We start from the raw sequence: 15,264 nt of genomic DNA on the forward strand, positions 1-15,264 counted from the left end.
TTTCTTTCCTGGAAGGCTTCATTCAATTGTATGTGTGAATTCCAATGAACTACCAGATTCTTATTTCCAGGCAACTCCAATAAAGAGATGTGCAGCTCTGAGTCTTTACATGGAATAAAGATGATTTTTACAAAGCTTCTGTTTACAGAGCTGCAACCTGAATGTTCCAGAAAACCTCCCAATGATTATTTGATTCATGATACTCATTTTATAGATGAGCTCATTGGTGTCACTTAAATATTGTTGTAGTTGCTTTCAGGTTCTTTTTTTGTTAGTTGTTGATTGGCCGCTACCTTCAGCCAGTCGTAACCCCTCGTAGATCAGAAGTGTTTGTCACATAACTGCTCATAAATAATAGCCCCTGCCACTGTGTTCTCTTCATGCCCCCTCTCAGACGAACGGCTTGGCTGGTAAATAACCGGCCCGATCGATACCTGTCATTGCAGTTCAGTGAGCTCCGGCAATCCAAAATGTCTGAGCAGTTTATTTTCTTGTTTTCAACCTGCTGTCGTCGCTGGGCTGGATTGAAGAGGTGCAGCCATATCCTGCAGTACTGAGATTTTACCACAGCTTTAAAGCGTAGTGTTTGTGTTACCGTGTGGGGCTTTGGTGGCATTTACCCACTTCTCAAGTTCTAAAATAGAGTTCACACAGCCCCCCGTCAACAACAAACCACCCACTCTTCCCAAAGCAAGCGCACCCTTCGTTCTGAAGCTAAAAGGCTGTGGAAAGACTTTCTTAATTGAAAATATTACCCTGTCAGGCGAAAAGACCAGAGAGTAGGAAGTTACGAGCCCCTAAGTGGGCCTGAAGATGTTTTTACAGTGTTTTCAAAGTTCGATTTTAAGTTGTTTTTAAAGGCACCTTCAGAGCTCATGACCTGTGTCAACGCCACATTACTGTAGTGCTCTGTGCGTGATAGATTTTTAAAACTGAGGCTTTTTAAATGTCAAGAGAGGAAATGAAGGGACGAGGAGACAGAAGGCAGTAAGCAGGAGACTGCAACAGCGCAATCAGAAATACTAAGAAGCTGCAAGAGATTCAAAATTTTAAGAGAATGTTTGCACAGGAAGAAAACAGAGAAAAGCTCAGTATCGGCTCAGGAGTCAGCTGATTGAAGATTATGATTATTATGTTAAGACATCAATCATAAGAAGCCCAACGAAAACACAAGATTGAAATCCGTGTTTCAACTATTTGATGCACATTTAAATACACACTAATTACTATAACGATTATGTTAATTTGCTGTCTTCTCTTACCTTTGTGACTGCCTGTGGAATCAGCAGTGAAATGCTGAATATAATTTCTGTAATTGATACATTTAGAAATGCACAGTGATTTTTTTTTTTTTTTTTTTTTAATCTTGGTGCCAAACTTTTCACATATTAGCCAAGTTTAAAGGCCGGGCATATGTTATACTCTGTATAAGCTTTGCATGATTCACAGTTTAAAATAGTCCTTTCCTGTCTTGTTCTGGGCCTTGGTGTAGCCCTGAGTGCTGGGTTTGGCTTTTTTGTTTCACTTTGCATCTTGTTTTTTTATGTTTATGCAAGTTTCCTCTGTGAGCTCCATTATCTCCCACCACTGGAAAAAAAAAACACCCTAGCATGGTGCTGCCTTTTTTGGTCCACGACATTCTAACAAAAGACTTTCTCGATCTGAAGTGTGAAATGCTTTTTTAGCTCACTTCCCCTTCCATTCAAGCCAACTTTCTCCTGATTGGCTGCTTCATACAAACAGAAAGTTTGAGCAGTAGGAGCTTCTCTGCCACAGATGACCATATTAGGGATATCCGTGCATCTTGAAATGATAGATAGCTAGAAATAGAAAAAAACATCCGAAACCGAGCCTTTCATGCAACAGGAAGGGACTTGCATCCACAAAACAGCTACCAAAGCACAGAACACTGAGACTTCACTCTTTGTTTTTCAATTCTCTAGTAAATAGGCCATTAGTCTGCTATATTCTTGCAGTGCAAACAGTAAAATCTTGTAGTATCTTTGAACAACAGCAGTTAGAAACGCGATGACTGATTGCAGACCCTCTCTACTACTTTTCAGAGGTTAAGCATTCTGCTGTTATCATCTTACTAGATGATATTTTTACTTCTTAATTTAATGACCCATTTGGTCAGCCACCGCTTATGGCTGAGAAACTTTGTTTATTTTTCAAATATCAAGTCACTGTTGGGCACGTGCAAAATTGTGGTGTGCAAATCGCAAAAAAAAGAGACCAAGTCATGTGACGGCGCAACCACATGACAAAGCTGGTGGCTGCAATAATGCTAGTGAAGCTAAGTCTGAAGGCCTGTGAATTCCACATCCATCTATTTTAATATTGTGTTAAGTTCCAGACAGTGCTGTACAATAATGTCCATGTAGATTGTGTTTGATTGATGGTTCTAATTTTTCATCACCACAGCCCTTGTGTGCACTGAAAGAGTATCAGAGGTACGGTAGGCTTTCTAAACACCGTTTATTACTTTGTTATACCAGAGCTGACACTGGCACAGCGGATGGCTTTCTTGCATTGACTCCAGTGACAGACGGTCCCTGTATGTAAACAATAAAAAATATTTGGCGTGAAGAGTGTTCAGTCCTCTGTGTCCAAGATTAGTTAGTAAAGAATGGGTTTAATTAGCTCACTTCATTCAGTGGGGAAGAACTGATGGACTGTCTGACACTGCTTGGCTGTGTTAATGTATTGATCACACAGTAAGGAAAAGGCTCTTTTTGGTTCAGTTACAAAGGATGTGGCCAAAACCACCTGCATGAACAGTGGCCCCTGCTGGATCCTCCTGGACATGATCTTCTCAACACCTTTCTGCACACCAAGTTTTCTCAGTTTTTGGTGTCCTCTCTTCCCTCCTCACATCCTTCTCCGACCACAATAGAAGGCTTTTATCCGCCCTTGAATCAGAGTCAATGAAACGTGTACACTTTCGAATCATTTTTTTTTTCCCACATCGGGGAAGCGTCCCCAAGCGGATCGGCCTTTGTGTGATCTTGGCCGCAGCGTTTCAGCGGTAGCGTTTGGTCAGGAGATATCTCTCAGGGTGTCATTCAGATAAACCATGCAGTTGTTTAGGTGGAAATGGGAAGGATATATCATGGTTTTGCCTGAGAGGTAAAATTACACAGGAGATCGGCACCACTGTGTATTACAAAAGGGAAGTGCAGGTTCCCGATACATCGATTTGAAAGGATAACCTGTATGAATCTTCATTATGTCCACCACATGTGTTTAAATATGGATCTAGGCTACCACATGAGGAAACTGCAGGAGAATACTTGGAGCTCGCACCCAAAACCAGGGAAACCTGCATCCTCTTTAATATGGTGTTTGCTCCGGTCGCAGGATGGTAATTGTATACAAAGAGACGCCAAATAAGTTTTATCTCCGTCCCAACAATTTGTGCAGTCATTTGTTGTTGTTGTTGTTGTTGGGTTTTTTTTTTTTTTTTTTTAGATTGCTTGTGGCACCCCTCTCTGCACGCTCAGATTTTCAAATATCTGTTTGCAGGGGGATGTGTCAGTTCCAAACAGATGACCTAGTTTTTACACACGCACATCTTACAAACATTGAAAGGCCCCTCTACATACATTACATGTCTGCAAACACTCTGAAATTCATCCCTTTATGTGAATTCACTTCTCCGCAAAGGTTTGAATGGCTGTGGAAAAAGTCAATTATGGAATTGGTTAATTTTTAATTATCGTCGGCTGCTCTGTACACAGCTGCTCTACAGTTGACTGTTATTTTTTTCCTCCCTATTTAATTGGAGCTGAAACAGCATGACCTATTTTGTTTGCAGAGAATGTATACTTTATCTGCGCCTCCTCAGAAGGTGGCCTTGAGCTTAATTTGCAGCGCCGCGATGTCTCCTCTCAAAGTGTAATGCATTACAGATTACTCGTAACCTGTTTAACATCGCAGGCTGCAAATTCATCATTTGGATTACATAAAGCTACGAACATGCGATCAGTTAGAGAAATGACAAAGCAAACTATCACCACAGGTGATGTTTTTATTACCTTCATTTGGAGTCGGAGAGAGAGAGTGGCATCTCATCCGCCTCTAAGTGCACCCTGGTCAGTTTTATAAATGAAAGGGGCTTTCATAGGTTTTATATTGTGTCACCCTGATACAGTTAATACCATCCACTATAAAGTGAGAGCTGTTAATACACAGCATTTAACCTGCACGTTCGATTCTAAACACACGACATGCAGAAGTCCCCTCACACACACACGCGCACACTCTGAAAGGATAGTGTGACTGATCCAGCAATCCTTTCATTGTTCTGGTGAAACAGAGTCGCCTAAGCTGCTGTAATCACTCGTTTAGTGTTGCGGCAACAAATGCATATTTTTAGACATTTCCAATCCAATAAGAAAATTCAATCCACTCGTGAACCTTCACTAATGCAGTGGTCCATTTGCTGTTGTTGTGGTTATTATTACTATTATTTTAATAAGCCAATTCCCTTCCAAAGGCTCAATGTCCATTTCAAATAATACAGCTGTGACTGAGAGAGACAAAAAGCCAGGGTGTCACATTTTTGTGAGCTGACTAAAGCGGCTCTGACTTAAAGCTGCAGCTCCATTGACACTAAAGAGTATTTCTGCATTGTGAAGTCCATCATCATTTAATCTGTGGATAAATGTGTCTGTGAGTGATTATGTCTTTCTTCAGTTTGTGCTGATCGTGCAGGAAGTGTTCGGCTATTGTTAAAGGCAAGACAATTGTGCTTGGTTTAAGGTGCAATGCTGCATTTACAGGAAGTAGATGAGAAGAAACGCGCAGCTGATGGAGACACGGATTAGTGTTGCTTTCCATCGGGCTCTTTTTACACTGCTTGTACTTTTCCCCCCTTCTGGTTATCGCTTTCAGCTCAGTGGCTTGTGCTGTTTATGCAGCGGCTCTTGGTCTCATTGTGTTCGCATGCTCCTTTTGGACTATGCAAAACAAGAAGAAAAAAAAAGGAGTGACCTAAATATGAAGATACAACTCACGATTCCTCAAAAGTTGAACTGACATTTGAATTATGCTCACTTTTTGGGTAAAGAAATCTAAACTGTAATGGTACTGTAGCTGCTGTGCGTGTGTTGTTTTTAGAGAGAGGAAAGTACAGTTTTGTGTATTTGTAGATCCTGATGAGCCATGTTTGCTTGGCCTTCTGTAGACTCGCAGGTGGGTTACTGATGGGAACATTTTACAGCCTTGTATACTCAACCACATGTTTCCCTTTTGGCTTGTTATGGTTATATTCTCAGTCATCTCTCGTTTCATGAGATTCAGTATTTAGGAGAAGCCATGTTGCCATTAAGTCTCCACTATAAATAATGAGTGTTTATTTATTGGGGCATCTGTGGAGTTAAAGTGGGTTCACCAGTTGGAAGCTCATCACAACTGGAACATCCCCGATTCCTCCACTCCAAGATACTCAACCCCAATTACCTCCCAACCCATCCATCAGTGTGTGAGTCTGTGTGAGCAGTATAAAAAGTGCCATATAAAAGTACTGGGGCGTGGTGGATCTAAGCCCTCTTTTAACTCCACTCCCTTTAAGCCACCTTGCTTCTGGTTGGCTGCCTCTTTCAAACAAATGGTTTAAACAGCAGGTAGAGCTGCTTACCTGTGGTGGTGATATTAGGAATAGCCACTCTCTCATGAAAAGAACCGTATGAAACTGAGTGTTTAGGTGTTCGCAGATGACACTGTGATCTGACACTGTGATCTGACACTGTGAGCACTGTGAGTAGCAGGGAGAAACTAGAAGAGAAACTGGAGAGGTGGAGGTATGCTCTCGAGAGAAGAGGATGAAAGTCAGTGGAAGCAAAACAGAATACACGTGTGTAAATGAGAGGGTGAAGACTCAAAAAGTCGAGAAAGTGAAGGTAGATGAGTTTAAATACCTGTGGTCAACCATCCAAAGCAAAGGACGGTGCATAAGAGAGGTGAAGAAGAGAGAGCAGACAGGGTGGAGTGGGTGGAGATGAGTGTCGGGTGATTTGTGACAGAAGGATGGCACCAAAAGGGGTGGTTTACAAAATAGTAGTGAGATGTTAAGATTGGACGTAAGCTGAAGATGTCATGGTTTTCATAGGCGTGACTAGAATGGACAAAATTAGAAATTATTCTATCAGAAGGACAGCTCAGGTTGGGCAGTTTGGAGACAAAGTTAGAGAGGTGAGGCTGAGATGGTTTGGACATGTGCAGAGGAGGGATAGGGGACTTATGGACAAAGGATGATGAAGATGGAGCTGCCAGGCAGGAGGAAAAGAGGAAGCCCTCAGCGGAGTTTCATGGAAGTAGTGACAGGAGAGGAGGAGGCATCCTCCATCCAGATGATCCATTGTGGTGACGTCTAAAGAGAGCAGCCAAAAGAAGAAGAAACTGAGCCTGGGCTCACAGGAATTACTTGCACATATAGAGGTTATTCACTTTAAGACAATTAAATTCTCAAATGTAATTTAGCGTCTTATTTTGGTGTCTTCTCTTGTTACAACAAATTTAAAAACGTTGGATCTTTACTGTGACAGAGCTGATGTTCTCTGTGTGGTTTCGTCCCACAGATCTTTAGTGATGCTGTGCGTATAGTTCCAGCTTCCTGTTTGGACTCCTTTGTTGCACCTCCGCTAACAAAGGTGCAGATGTGATGCCCTGAGAACAGTTGTCTCTCCTGTTCACTCTCTGTCACTGCAGTGGAAGCAGGAAAGACAGAGCCTGAGGTTTAGTTCTTAGCGGGACACAGCGCTGTCAGGGCATCAGGTGAGAGCATGTACCGAGCCCCCCCGACTCCTCACCCCACCCAGCACACTCCACTCGTCACCTAATCGGGTCTGACACAATGCCAATTCCACAGTGGGTGGTGCACACAGCTTTATTCATAGATGTGGCAGTCGGGCAGTGATCAGCTCCCAGACTCTGTCGCACCATATCAGCTGGCACGCAACGGCGGTCACTTATAGATGCTATTGTTGTCTGTGATTTTATGTGTTCTGGCATTTAACAAAATCATTTTTCAAGTGGAAAGCATTTGATGATCCATCAGGATATCTTTCAGGGGTGTTACGAGTGAAACCTGCGAGCCTGTCCGTGCAAAACAGTGTACGAAGGGTGCAGATGTTAGGCCAACTAAATTTAAGCACCAACTTCAATGAAACTGCGACAGAGTGTCCCGAGGGCGTCGGCAAACAATTTACTGAATTGAGCCAGACATAACTGAAAAATTCACGTCTGCGGCACGTATAGCTGCTGTATGGTTTCTATTGTTGCCTCTGAAAAGCTGAACAGGAACTGCGACTCAATCATAAAGCATGCAGGGAAGCAATTTCTTTCTCTTATTCAAGTGAAAAATTATTCTGTGCTGTCACAAAAGACTCCCTAACAAGGTGCTTTAAACTCTCTGGCAGTGCATTGCTGCGGGGTGTCAAAGAGTGGATAAGATATAAATGAAGCTTAAACTCAAAAGTCTGTTTCTGGTAATAGCAGCATTTCGTTCCCTCTCCAATGTGCTTTTGATGTGGAGCTAAGATTAACAGTGTTAAATCGTCTACTTCACTGTCTCAAGCTAACAACACCGGCATAATGAGCAGAAGGTTGACAACAGGGGCACTTCTTTCAGGTATATGATTGATTTTGTTTTCTATTGTGCGAGTTGTTGTGTGCCACCTTTGACCATTTTGTATTATTAAAAAAGAAATGGGATTTAAGGTGAAAACGAGGACTACCCGGCCGCTGAGGAACGTTTCCTTTCGTCTCCTCCTAATCCTCCATCATGTGATCTGGCCGTTGATGGCTGAGCAGCTGAGGAAGCGCAAGGTCCCAAGGAATCCGAGAGCTCAGACCCAGCTGCTCTCTAGAGAGAAGAAAGATTTGCACGTCCAACGTGTCGATCCCTCAGAGTTAATGAGGCCTGCTGTTTGGGCTTCCATTATGAGCTGGCTGCATCCTGAGCCAGGCCGGGCAAAGTCATGCGTCATAAAGTTTTGACGCTAGCTGATACATCGTGGACAGTACGCAGAGCTCAGCGTTTCTCACCATCTCTGTAAATAAACGTACCACGCAGCTGACTCTTTTTAGATACACTGCACATTTCTAACACAACCTTTAATGTACTGTTGAAATTACACAGTTGTATACGTGTTCCCGTAACTCTGACACGCACGGTGAGTCATGTTCATGAAAATTGATCCTGAAATGCATGAGTCCGTGTTTATACGCTGGAAGAAGCGTCTGTCCTGTGTTCTAAAGTGTGTGCATGTCAAATAATTAGCAGCATGTAAGCAAAGTTTAATATTTGTGTATTTATTTACTTACAGTTTATTAAAGTTTGTAATCTGGTCTCTGAAAGCCCTCCCGTACTGCAGTAATAGTCAAACGGTAGCCTGTGGGCCAGAAGTCATATTTGTGCCCTCAGACACGAGCTGAAATTTCACTTTGTTGTTTACAAAGCAGTCACCGTGATCTCATCCCCGAGCGTTTGTGAGTTTTCACCAACAAGCTCTCTTTTGTCGTTTATTTATCGTCTGTGGCTGACGTGTGCTGGCTGCAGAGAACCCACGGTCCAGTGACAGAGATCAGGGAAGTCTGCATTAGGCTGCAGGTTTCTCACCCAGGAGCACACCGTCTCCCGTTTTTCTGACTCATTTGTTTCATTTTTGGAGATTTGTTTCATTTTAGAGTTAGGAAAAGTTTCCCCATTCACAACAGTAATCCTGCATGTTTTAAAAGTGGCACTCTGGGAGTGACAGTGTAGTCTCAATATTGTGTCACACGGTGCTGCCAAAGGACACCTTGTGCGTGACTGAAGCATGCCAGCAGCTTTGACAGTGCCATTATTCTCTCGCCATGGGAACGTAAATGGCCTGTCAGAACTGTAATCATGAATCACGGTAACGTGCTTTTAGTTACTTTAGCTTGGTTACTGTGCAAATTGTGGCTCACTGTGGAGTCCACCGGAGCTCTTCTTCCGATTCAGAGCAAATGAAACTTTTGGAAGTCATGGTGGCTTCCTTTGTCTTCAGCCGCAGTCCAAGCAGCTGGATGCTTACTTGCTAATGCTAACTTCTATCAGGACTGCTAATTTACGCACGAGGCGCTCTTAATTGCTTTGTAATTTTTTAAAATGATCGTTGTCATGAATGCCTACTCATCAGTGAGCTCAAGCAGGCCGTCTTCATTTGCGGAGCTGCTGTTAAGAAAATGCTGCTGTGGTGTGCGTTACACTCAGTTTTTGGCCCAACAGTCTGAATTTAGGCATGAGACAGGCCTTCCATCATGAAGTCAAGCTGGAGATTACAAGAGATTACAGCATGCTGTTATTCAAAGAACTTAAGTTATTACACGCCTCAGGTCACCAGCGACATTTTGGGGGGAAAAAAACATCTATACAAAGCTTTCTTAATCCTTCTTGACACTTTGACAAAAACAGTGTTAAAAACAAATATTTTGAGGAATACCAGCGACTTGAGTGTCGAATTGGGGGGGATGAATGAATTACAGAGGGTGCAATATAGTCGTGTGCACACCTGAGGGTAAAATGCACACAGACGGAGTCGATAACACCAGAAGTGCTGGGTGACTGGATCTGTAATTATGCTTTCGTTCTGCATACAAAAATATGTTTTCTCTAAATCTTCTATTGACCAATCTGATTCCTTTATGTGACCGAGTAAACCGTGAATAAATTAGTACGGAACCGAACGCTTAGTTCACACTCATCCAGCTCCCAGATGCCACAATTAGGAGCACCTCAAAGGTCAGCTCAGATCTTTGCCTATGTTGCAATATTGAAAATCAAATCTTCTGTAAAGATTCAGCCGGCCCCAGATCTAGGGAAGGTCATCCGGGTGTCGCTGATTTTCTGAAAAAGCTCGGCCACGCAGCACAAAGAGTGTCGAGTTCAAGCCTCTGGGGCGTCTAAAAGGACACACACGCACCTGTGACGGGATTGCACCGTGAGTCGAAGCTGGAGGGGAGGAGGGGGATTCTCGAATTCTGAGGATGATTGGCAGAAAATGTCAGGCACAACACGTCAGCCCCATACAGGCACACAGCAGGCAGATGTCAGATGCTGCATGATAAGAAGGAGGGCAGACTCACAAGGAAGAAGAAGAAGTGGCATCTTCAGAGAGTTATGTCATCCTTTCAGACTCTTTCACAGATTAGGCCCCGGCACAGCTCGCACCTGAAATCTTTTTGTGCTCAGAGTATGATTAAATAAATATCTCCCGACCTATCGCCCAAATGTACGAGACTTAAAAAGCAGCTATCTTCTAATGTTTTCCCCTTCTGTTTCTTCTGCTATCGTTATTTTCCAAACACAGGGATTAGTCAGGGTCACAGTTTTTTCCACATACTTGTGTTGCACAGAAGGAAATGCTCAACCTTCTGGGCTGCACACCACCGGGGCCTGAGCCAGGGTCAGATATCTCAGAGGGGAAAGGCAGACCCAGGACCGTCGGCTGCATGTTAATTATGGTGAAAGTGTTTTGGTTGACCTTGAGGCCATGCTTCATCCTTTTTTAGTAAAGTTTTTGTGAAGCTTTAACTCGAAGCTAGACTTGCGTTACTTATGTACATCTGCTATACCCTTTCTTTGATTTAAAAGCTGAACAGATCACAGATAAGCTTCTTCAGAGTGATGTAAATGTTCATTACCTCTTTGAGGTTTCTCTCCAAGTCACAGCCACTATATGTTGCTTTCTCTGTTTTCAGGGCAGCGCTCCCATGGCCCACCCTGAAGATGAGCTGGAACGCCTGACCAAGAAGATGCTGTACGACATGGACAACCCTCCGTCCGAGGAATATTTTGGTAAGATGCTAAATCTCATTTCACCAACACCTGATCAGCAACATGCTTTTGCTAAGGAAACATAGATGTAGCGTATGCTAACGTATAAGTGCCTTGAACCTGCATTCTTTTTAACGGTCAGCAGGGGGCGACTTCTTTGGTGTAGAAAGAAGTGTGACTATATTGAAGTCTATGAGAAAATAAGAGTTTGGTTTCTTTGATCTCCAACCTGAGTAAGCACTTTACTAATGAGTTTATGGTCTCAAGTATTATTGAATGCAACATGATGGTCGTTTCAGAAATTTTTATCCCTAATACTGTCAGAAAGGAGGATTTAGATGCTGATCAATCCCTTCCTCATGCTGCAACGGACAAAAAGCTTAGCTCAAGATATCAAACAGCTCTTCATGGAGTCAGAGCAGGTTTTATATGCAGTAAATGATATGGACAGTTAGGATGCATTTAATTCTTACTGCCAGTATTTCTTTTACAGTTGATCTGCAGTGTACCCAGTTTTTATGACAACTGGAATACCAGGTTATTCCTGATATGACACAGTTTTTTTGGGGTAGTGTATTGAGTAATATACTTTGCATTTTTCTATATGAATTTGAGACGAACTAAAAAAAATTGCCGAAACAAAAGTCTGAAATACCGAAGATACAAATATGAGTTGGCAAATGTGCAAATATACACGTGTGAAATGCAAGTGATTTAAAAATAAAAAAAAATAAAAAAATAAAATATTACGACTTGAGTCAACCATTTAAAAACATATTTACAATCTAAAACTATTCCCTAAAAGTCTGTGAGTACCTCTTTAAGTGTAACACCAAATCCAACCAGCATTGAACTTATTCATATTTTCATTTTAGAAAAGAGGTTGATGTAATTGCATTTGTCAGGTTATCACACTTTAAGCATACAGCAACAACCTGCATGCTGGCGTGCATAAACATGCTTCGTGTTATTATAACGTTTTTGCTCCTTCTGGTTTAACTAACCAACCACAGAGCTACAGCCTATTGGAACTAATGAATAGCACCAGCATCCTTATTTTCGTATTGACGAGCACCGGATTATCTTATTTATTAATTTGGCACCTCAGACGCTTTATTGTCTGCTACACAAAAATCTTGGGAAACATTTTGAAGTTGAATACAAAACTGCCATATATGGGCATCAGCTGACTGTCTTAACATTCATAAAGACAGTTGGATATTTTCTCTTTTATAATATCGCAGTGTTTCTTAATTGATTTCTCCCTCAGCCCCTTCCTCCTGTTCCTGTTCCTATTACCAGACATGGTGACAGGATCATTTGCCTTGTCCCTGTTGTGTTTTCATATATGGTAGCGACATATTTGCTCCGTATAGCGCTCGGGGTGATTTAATGTTCTCCCTCAGCCCCGCTTTGCTGCTTGAACAAATCTAAATAGTAATTTTTGCTGTAATTGGATCTGGGATCTCAGCAGTAAGTGTCGCTGACATGACAACAGTCATAGGTGCTAGTAGAAAAGTGGTTAAAATTAGCTCATTACTCACTGTTTGGGTCACGTGTAAGTATTACTGGGAAGAGCTTTGCAGATAAACAGCATTCTTTTTGAAGGATTTCAAAAGCAGTTCTGCAAACATTAGTGCAGGCAGTGTGATCTCATTAGGAGCACTCACTCTGTCATTTTTACTGTGACATTTTGTGAAACTAAAAGTAGAACCAAACAGGCTCCTTAGTTACTTTTTAAAAAGCAAAGAATCTGAGACCGATTGTCTGCTGTCGGGTTTGTTGACTAACAAAATGTGGAATTGTGGGTTAAAAGGGAAAAACCTGAATTAAGATCATCTTTATATTGACGTAAGTTAGTTTGGTATCTGGTTCAGTGGCTGGTAGTAACTGTTGGAGATTTTCTGTGCAGGAACTGCAGACCATTGTAGTTCTTAGAAGTCAGATTTCAGGACTGTATTTGGTCCAGACGTAAGTGTACGTTTGTCTTGGTCCTGGGGTTTTCCAGCCTTTGTTCTCTTGATATAGTTGTTGTTTTTGTTCGTCTGTTTGAGTTTCTTCTGCCTCCTGTGTTCCCCTGTCTCTGCTATTTTGTTACACTTCATGTCTCATTGTTTGTCTCATTTCCTGTTTTGCCTTGAAGGTTATTTTCCCATTTCTGTTACCCTAGTTTTATTTCCCGCTTGTTCCCTTTTTGTTTGTCCCTCTTTCATTGGTTTAAGTTTTGAAAACTTCCACCTGTGTCTCATTCCCTCAGGGATCTCTTAGTGTAATTGGTTCCCAGTGCAAATATAATCTTATGTATGCATTAGGATTGTGTAGGTCACCACTTGGTCAAGTTGTGTTGCTAAGCCTTTCTCCATTGCCTCTCCATCACTCAACTTGGCAATACTGATTTGTTGAACACATGAAGGCATCATGAACACCACCTTTAAAGTGACACTGGAAAATAATTGGCTATTGCAACAACAGCTCTTCATGTTGGCATTAAAAAAGAAAGTACAACACACAGAAATGATCTGACCATGAAGTCCAGGCTTTATTTACGCAACAGGGGAAATGCAACATTAAAAAATTATTTGTTAATTCGAGAAAAATATAAAAACCTTTGGTTCTCTTAGACACCAGTTACACAGGCCTAGAGAACAGTTGTCATCATTTGCTAGGACATAATCCCCAGAAACCACTTGTTTGTCATTATAGCTTTGGTAACTAGCAGATTTCCTATAACTACTATACTTACTAGCTGCACTAACTTACTATAACTCATGGCATCTTTGCTAAGAGAACTGTGAAAACTGCAGTGCAAATCAGAAATGGGCAAAGTTCACCTTCAGAGCAAAAGTTGTACCTTTTGATTTTCTTTGAACTCTGTTGCACTTTTCACAGCTTCATCAGCACTCTTTGGTTGGTTGGCGAGTGTTTGCAGACAGATCGGTGTCTTCCAATAAAATGATGAGCAACCACGGCAATGTTTTAGAGACCAAAGCAATCACAGATGTGTTTTTGGTACAGCACCCTCTTTGTGACCAGTCTCCCCCAGTGACAGCCAGTAAACCAGTAAGCGGTTGGGGAGTATACATTTTTCCCTAGTAGCCATAGGTTACCAGCTAGTCTCCAATTAATTTGCCAATAGGGGCACAGTGATGGAATGTGTGAAAGAAAGGCAACCAGAAGATGTGACTGTAGGTTATAAACCACTGACTATTTATCGCATTATTTCAGAGTAAATATTCGTGTTGCAAATACAAAGAGGAAAAAGAAATATAGAAAGATATGTAATTCCTCCAGGTCCTCCTCGGCAGGTCATTACCTACAGGTAATGGCTCAAGCATTGAACGCAGTGCAAAGCTACCCTGTATTCTTGTTCCTCTTATCCATTAATTTTCATGGTGTAGAAACAGCACTGACTGTTCTTGTCTGGGAAGAAGTCCTCAAGGTAGAGTCTCAGAACTATATCAGTTTGATCAAAGGCGAAAGCACAACTCTGGCTCAAGGTGTAATGAGAACGAGGCACACAGTGAAGGTGTTGGACAGATGAAGGAGATGGATTTTAATATATCTCTATATCTTGGTTGAGTGTCCATCTTTTCACAGCATTTCCCCTTTCTCCCCCTGTGTAGCACTTATATTTAATTTTGCTATAATTGTGAAGAAAAAAAAATATATAACTGCCAGGATTAAACAAAATACCAGTTTTAATACTATTTTGCAAAATAGGATTCAGAAGGCAAGGATTCTGTGCATTTTTATTTCATTTCTATTTTTCCGCCCTCTGCACCCACAGCTGCCAGCGAGTGCCATCCCTCTGCTGCTCTCTTTTCTCTAGCCTTTAATCCCCTTTGCCCTGGAATTAGTTCCCATGCCCATTAGATACCTCATTCAATACATTCAGTGGGACTCTGCAGCAGGCTTTATATCAGCACATAATCACACAGCACACCATGATACCATGTGTAGGTGTATTATAGCTACAGGGACGTGTATTTAACTGGTATTAAGGGATATTCGGCTTCACGTTGGTGCGCACTCATGTAAAGACCTTAATTGGTTCGCATTAGACATAGGTCAAACGGATCTGCTGGCTTAAACAAAGTATAGTCGCTTTACTGAGGAATGGCCTAATTTTTGGGTGTATGTGTTGCAGCCTGGGCATGAACTCTGTGTACTGCTATACCATGCATGCAGTCACCCCTCTTTGCCAGCTCTGAGGCTGACTGGCTGAAGGCTGGTAAAGCAAGGACATGGGGAGTTGAGAAATGGGTCATATGTGAGCTGAGGTAGCCGGAGCAAGTTAGGGATAGCGTGTGCATCCCCAGCTGACAGCGTATGGCTGTTACGGGAGCGGAAGAGGGGGAGGGAGGGTCATCTTGTGGTTAAACACGGCGACAGCGATGAGAGATGGGAAGAGGGTTAGGGCAGGAGCCGGAGACTGAGGCGACTGCTGGGACTCATTAGGA

The 15,264-nt window shown here is 42.2% G+C and overlaps 1 protein-coding gene across 2 annotated transcripts in view; it reads left to right on the forward strand.

Annotated features, from left to right (window-relative positions):
• Window positions 1-15,264, forward strand: part of lpp (LIM domain containing preferred translocation partner in lipoma) — a 178,456-nt gene that overhangs the window by 121,469 nt on the left and 41,723 nt on the right. For both annotated transcript variants that reach the window (XM_063466763.1, XM_063466764.1), the window contains one exon: window positions 10,729-10,825. In XM_063466763.1, the coding sequence (XP_063322833.1) occupies window positions 10,729-10,825 (97 nt within the window). The remainder of the gene's footprint in view (window positions 1-10,728; window positions 10,826-15,264) is intronic.

This window comes from Pelmatolapia mariae, linkage group LG23 (assembly GCF_036321145.2).
Source record: "Pelmatolapia mariae isolate MD_Pm_ZW linkage group LG23, Pm_UMD_F_2, whole genome shotgun sequence".
NCBI lineage: Eukaryota > Metazoa > Chordata > Actinopteri > Cichliformes > Cichlidae > Pelmatolapia > Pelmatolapia mariae.